General features: G+C 41.9%; 1 protein-coding gene across 1 annotated transcript in view; it reads left to right on the top strand.

Annotated features, from left to right (window-relative positions):
• The first annotated feature begins 4,302 nt into the window (after positions 1-4,302).
• The window catches only part of stim2b (stromal interaction molecule 2b), a 59,687-nt gene continuing 56,866 nt past the window's right edge, over positions 4,303-7,123 (top strand). The window contains exon 1 of the mRNA XM_053498461.1: positions 4,303-5,575. Within this exon, the coding sequence (XP_053354436.1) occupies positions 5,449-5,575 (127 nt within the window). The 5' untranslated portion in view covers positions 4,303-5,448. The remainder of the gene's footprint in view (positions 5,576-7,123) is intronic.

The following is a 7,123-nucleotide window of genomic DNA, read 5'->3' as shown; positions in this document are numbered from 1 at the left end:
CAAAGTAGCTCAATAATGTTTAGATCAGGTGACTGTGCAGGCCATGGGAGATGTTCAACTTCACTTTCATGTTCATCAAACCACTCTGTCAATCATCCTGATACCTGGCACTGCCTTCAGGATACAATGTTTAACCCATTGGGTGCACATGGTCCTCCAAAATGGTTTGGTAGGCTTTGGCAGTGACGCGCCCATCTAGTACAAGTATTGGGCCTAAGGAATGCCATGATATTGCAGCCCAAACCATCACTGATCCACCTCCATGCTTTACTCTGGGCATGCAACAGTCTGGGTGGTACGCTTTTTTGGGGCTTCACCTTTTTTGGGGCTTCACTGTAACTCTCCCGGATGTGGGAAAGACAGTGAAGGTGGACTCATCAGTAAACAATACATGTTTCACATTGTCCACAGCCCAAGATTTTTGCTGCTGGCACCACTGAAACTGATATTTATCATTGGCACGAGTCACCAAAGGTTTGGCTATAGCAGCCTGGCCATGTACATTAATTCTGTGGAGCTCCCGATCAACCGGTTTTGGTGGAAATGAAAGTTGAGGTGCTCATTTAATTCTGCAGTGAGTTGGGCAACTGTAGTTTTATGTTTTTTGGATACAATCCGAGTTGGCACCCGGGACGCTTTCAGACAGCTTCCTCTTGCGTCCACAGTTATTCCTGTTAAATGTGGTTCGTCCTTCTTGGTGGTATGCTGACATTACCCTGGATGCCGTCACAGATGTGCCAGCGAGACGCACACCAACAATTTGTCCTCTTTTTTTGTCACCCATAATGTTGTGTGCATTGCAATATTTTAAGCAAAACTGTACTATTACTCTGTTAAGTAAACCTTCTGAAATTTCAGAGCAGTATAGACGATGAGTGAGTGAGTACATAAAGCTAGGTTAGTGGGTACTGCTAACAATTAAGCTAGTCTTCTTTAGCTCCTAGTTAGTATTTTAACTTTTAGATCGCTAAACACTCTGGATGTCATCATTAACCAAAACATATTTCCCCCAGAATGGATAATTTCAGTTAAAAACCTAACACACTTTTTCCTAAAGTTATGCTTTTCTTCCATTCTCTAACAGGAATGGGTGGGAATAAACACTAAAACAGGAAATAAATATTGTTCCATTAACCAATCACTAATCACCATTGTTCCCAATGTCCAAACACTTTAAAGCTTTCGCCCCATTCATCACTGTTGATTTTACACCTCTGAATGTTTTTTGTTTTAAATTATTTTCTTTGCAAATTTTACAAGCAAAAAGTGAGGTATTCTATCTCATCCTATTTTCTTCATTTCCTAGTTATATATTACCACTATTTTTTTGTCTGTTTTATTTTTTCATGCACTCCAGACATGAATTAACTTGCACAAAAGTTTTACATTTATGTAAATCAATCAGCCATAACATCAAAACCACCTGGGGAATAATGTGTAGTTCCTGATTGCACAACCAAAACAGCTTTGACCTCACAAGCCCTCAGAAGGTGTGCTATAGTATCTGGCACCATGACGTTACCAACAGATCCTTCAAGTTCTGTAAGTTGTGAGGTGTGGCCTCCATGGATCACACTTGTTAGTCCAGCACATTCCACAGATGATAGATCATATTGAGATCTGTGGAATTTGGAGGCAAACTCAACATTTTAAACTCTTTATCATTTTTCTTATACCATACCTGAACAGCGTGGCAGGGTAGATTTTCCTGCTGAAAGAGGCCAAAGTAATATTCATATAAATGCCAGGGCCCAAGATTATCTAAAACCACACACTGCCGTGTTACTTTCTTTCCACAGTACATCCTAAAGTCATCTTATCTTACCCCAGGTAAGTGCTACACACATGCACCTTGCCATTCACATAACCAGCCACCTTCTTGGCTAGTTTTCAGGTGTCCATTGTACATGCTTTTAGTGATAAAAAAAAATAAATTAAAACTACCTGATCTGCACTCATACAATTCTTCTCCTAAGAGTGTTAGGAGGCTATAAGTTCAGCATAACAAGAGAAGTGTTATGTTAATATAAAGTCTATTTTCATTTTTGATGGCTCGTGTTTAACTGTTTGTAGTAATTCTTGTCCTGAACTATTGAGCAACTGCAGTTACAAGTCATCAGTGAACAGCTGTCTACGTCAGACCATCTTCATAAACGAGTGGAACCGTTCCCAGTCACAACACGAATCCCAAGCAGACCACACTGGGCCTCTGTGCAACAAGATCTCCAACCAAAAGCGGGAAAATCAGACAGGTTCGGAAGGTACAGGGGGTCTGGATTACCGGGGGCTCAGGAGTGCCATGTGTAGCTTGACAGAGAGAGACAGATTGAGAATAAATAAATAAGTAACCGTTTCTTTGACTCAATTTTGTAAATATGACAACAGTTAGCTTGTGTTGCCATGAGACATCACTAAGTTATTATCAATTTATTACTATTCTGATAAACAGGCATCGGTGGAGGGCTGCACGGTGGCGTAGTGGTTAGCACTGTCACCTTGCAGAGGGTGCAGGTTTGATTCCGCCTTAGGTCTGTGTGCATAGAGATTGCATGTTTTTTCTGTGCTTAGTGGGTAGTAACATTTCCTCTCACAGTCCAAAGACATGCAGATTAGGCTAAATGCCATTCCCAAATTGCTCATAGTGTGTGAATAAGCATTGTTGTTCTGTACTTTTCTACCCATTCTGAGGCATCTGGAGATTGTACCAGCTTCAGTAGACAAAGGCCAACCCTGCGAGGATCCTGAGGCATCCAGAGAAGGACCAGCTCCAGCTGGATTCTGCTTTATGATGGTTGGAGCTACACATCCTGCTCCTATGCTCCCAGTGATCCAGACCCCATCTGCATAACACACATGATGTTATATTATCTCTATCTGTTATCACCCAAATGAGGATGGGTTCCCTGTTGTCTGGTTCCTCTCAGGGTTTCTTCCTATTGCCATCTCAGGGAGTTTTTCCTTGCCAATGTCGTTGTCACCCTTGGCTTGCTCATCAGAGACATTTCATTCATTCATCTCATTATTATTTAGACACATTTTTCTCACACATACACAATGTATTATTATTATTATTATTATTAATTTTTTTATTCTATTTATTTATTTATTTTTAAAAATACATTTCTTTCGTTTTTGTGAAGCTGCTTTGAGACAATGACCATTGTTAAAAGCGCTATATAAATAAAATTGAATTGAATTGAAGTTGTTGGTCTTTCGACTGCTCCGGGCAAGGGGTTGCCACAGCAGACCATCCATTTTGCACATACAAGCTTGGCACAGGTTTTACGCCGGATGCTCTTCCTGACGCAACCCTCCCATTTTATCCTGGTTCGGGACCAGCACTGCATCCAGAGGCTGGGGTTTGGGCACTGGCTGGGAATGAGTGTGTACCCTACGATGGATCAGGATCGATTCCCAGCTCATGAACAAACCCTAGGCACTGGATGCAGTACCGGGCCCAAACCGGGATATAATGGCAGGGTTGCGTCAGGAAGGGTATTCGACATAAAACCTGTGACAAGTTGTTGTGCGGGTCAGATTGTCTGCTTTGGCGACCCCCTCATCTCAATGAGAGCACCCGAAAAACTAACAACAACTATTCTGATATAGCTCCATTTTATTCAATTCTATTTTTACTATCTACTCTATGTGTAACACTTTCCAATACATATCAATACAATCACTGGATGACGTCATATGGTAACTTCTAGAGACTGGTACAGTATTTTCCCCTGAAAAGTTAAGACTACACCCCTGTCTCGACGTCCCTCCCCTCAGTTTTGAAGCTAGAAATAATGTATAATTTGAAACAGTATCCAATAGATAAATTATATATAGCAACATTACATAAATACGGGAATAAATAACCGTGCTAACACTGGTAGCGCGTTATCATTGGCGCGTTCTGTATTTCGAACGCGGCACGTGCGTCTCCCAACAGCAGCCAATCAGATCCTGCCATGTTGGGACACTCTGACCAATCATATCTCACCTAACGGAGGCAAAAACTTGTCTGATTTGCTAGGCGGCGCGGCATTGTGTTGGTGCTGAGGCGAAGTTGGCATTCATTTTCATTCATTTGAGTCCTTTACCTCAAACATGACCTTAACGAACATGTAACATGCGGCATGTTTTGCCGGCAAGAGCAGTAAAATAAAAAAAAAAAAAAAAAAAAAAAAAGCAGGAAGTGTGGGACAATAGAGCGACGAGGCGTGTTTCCGCGTTTGCGCGTCAGTCAGTGTGCAGGGGGGAGGAGGAGGAGGAGGAGCAGGGTTCCCACACAAGCACAACTTCTGTTCTGGCGCGTTCTCTCTTTCACATTCCCACACTGTCATGCTTCACCTCATTCTAATGCATATGCGCTAGTTTGTCGAGCGGGTGCTGGTGCTGGGAGGGAATCATTAGGCAGGAGCCCGCAGCCGTGAATATGAGCTGAGGTATTAAAGTCGATCCCCCTCCTGATCGCGGCGTCACAGCTGCTCGTGTTGTGAAGCGATTTGCATAAGGACTTCCGCCCCTGCCTTGTACTTCTGCATCGACTGGGAAGCTGCTGAAACGATGCCACACGCTGACACCACACATCCCGGCACATAAAGCCTTCCTGATCCGTGCGCAGGATGTCGGCGATTATTTGGATAACTTAAATATCTCGATGTGACAGTGTAACAACTGGTGGAGGCGGATCTTCTTGACACCGAGTGTGTGTGTGTGTCTATGTGTGTGTGTATACACTGAAGGGACTACACATGATGATGATGATGATGATGATGTTCGCCTGCTCTGTGTGGAACTATAAAGATTATTATTCGCTTTGATCCCAGGCGTCTGGATACATTGTAACCCGCCTGTTCTTTTTCTTTTGATCAAGGATTGTAGCCAGTGCACCTGATTGTTCCCAAACTGGAAATTCTTCCTCGTCTGTGTACACACTTTTTTTTTTTTTTTTGTCTTTGGGACTTAGGAAGTAACCGAGGTGTTGGAGAAGAGAGCCGGCTCTTCACACACACACACACACACACACACGTATACACACACTACCCGATAGACCTCTCTTTTTCTCTCAACAGGCTGGTCGTGTTAATGTGATGAAGACTCAGCCTGGCGCAGTATGAGTCATTTTGGACTGAGTTTGGTTATTTCGACGTTCGATCCAGACTTCTAAGAAACACAGATACGACATGACAAGCGGTTTAGCTGTTTTTCCAGCTCCTACACTGCGCCCTAGCCTCTGTCTCTCTCTGTCTCTGTGCGATGGGATTCTGATCACTCCTCTGTCTGGCCTTGCTTTCATGTGATTTAAGGCTGGACTTTTTTTTTTTTTTTTTTTTACCAGACACTTGAAAATTCACTAAGTGTATATATATCTATATATATATATATATATATACACACACACATATATGTGTGTCCTCTTCTGCCGTGGGAGGAACTGAAATCTTTTCGTCCATCATGTCTCACTTGTCTGGCTTAGTGCTCGCTTTGCTACGTGGACTCTTCTTCTGTGCGCTTGTGGGATTAGAACTGAGCTCCTCAGGAGCCCTGGCTACTCCACACACCACCATTGTGCCAACTCCAGGTAAGTCAAAACCTCAAAAATGCTATATTATTATTATTATTATTATTATTGTTAATATTATTGTTATTATTTTTATTTTCTTTTTAAATAAAACTATTAGACACATCCTTGCTAATCATAATGCCAGACATGGTGCTGCAAATGGTTTTGATGCAGAGAAAAGGAGATTCCCTTACTGTATCCCTTTGCAGTACTCCATCATTTCATTGCTGTGTTTAATCACTGATTCATTTCTGTGCGAATGGGGCTAACACTACCAGGCAGAGTGAAAAGGTAAACCCCAGCCTTCCCTCAGGACTCCCATCACAGTGCAGGGGATTCCTTTCTCTCTCTCTCTCTCTCTCTGTTCCTCACATACACATACACAGTCTACTCTCTGTCTGATATATTGTTATGCTGCAAACCATCCAACATCTGATCCTGAGCTGTTCTGTCATCCTCACTCAGTGAACCACATATTCTTGGTGGATCCGGATTCTGTCCTAGAAACGATTGGGCAACTCATTGTGGATGCACCATGCACACGATATTTACATATTCTTTTAGACCTAGGGGAGAACTATTGAGAGCGGACAGGCTTGAAACCCTTGGTTCATATACATACATACATTTATTTTCCATATCACGGGTTGGAGTCAGGGGGCGGCCTAAAACCGGAGCAATGGGTACAAAGCAGAGGACATCCTAAATGGTGTGCCAGTGCATCATAGGGCAAAGGTGCACGAACGCACTAACATCCGCACATCTAGTTCTACACTAGGGGCAATTTGGATATTGGGCAGCTTACAACACTAGCCTTCAACCCTACAGGTGTGATGCAAAAGTGTTAAAGATTGTAGAAGAGAACATCATAAAATATTGTTGTCTGTGTTTACATGCACACTAGTAATTATCATTAATAATAATAATAATTAAAGTGCTCTGTAATGGATTGGCACCCTGTCCACCGTGTACCCCGATCCAGGCCCTAGTGACCCTGTATACAGGATAAGCGGTATAGACGATGATAAAGATAATAATAATAACATTATTTGAATTTACAACTGTAGTGTCACGTATCAGATTAAACATTCATCAAATCCGCCTGAATATGATCCTATAACAGTCTCAAATACATATGCACACTTAAAGCGATAAAGGTACTTCATTAAAAAACAAACAAACCACTAAGTAATTCAGTAAACAACTACAACAGTACACACATCACATCACATTTTATTAAGTCATGTAGGCTCAAATGCTATCACAATAATTAAACAGATGTCATTAAAAACTGGCATAATTCTGCTTATGCAAACATACTAATGGTGTCTATTACTGTGGGCTTCACAAGACTTCATAAGGTATACAGTAATACCCAAATCCAGGAAAGCCTCCAGGTCAAACAGACTGATCTCATAACGTTCAGTAAATTAACTTTACAATGCAGCATTGGACACATCTCTGAGGTTTAAAATTTTTAAAAGCAAAAGCCTCACTCTTATTTGAAATGAATGTGTTTTTTAAAATACAGGCTAGATTACTGGGCGCTTGTGGAACAGGATCAGA

Source organism: Clarias gariepinus, chromosome 1 (assembly GCF_024256425.1).
Source record: "Clarias gariepinus isolate MV-2021 ecotype Netherlands chromosome 1, CGAR_prim_01v2, whole genome shotgun sequence".
Lineage (NCBI taxonomy): Eukaryota > Metazoa > Chordata > Actinopteri > Siluriformes > Clariidae > Clarias > Clarias gariepinus.
The sequence above is the reverse complement of the archived record's forward strand: the minus strand, read 5'-3'. Positions and strand labels throughout refer to the sequence as shown.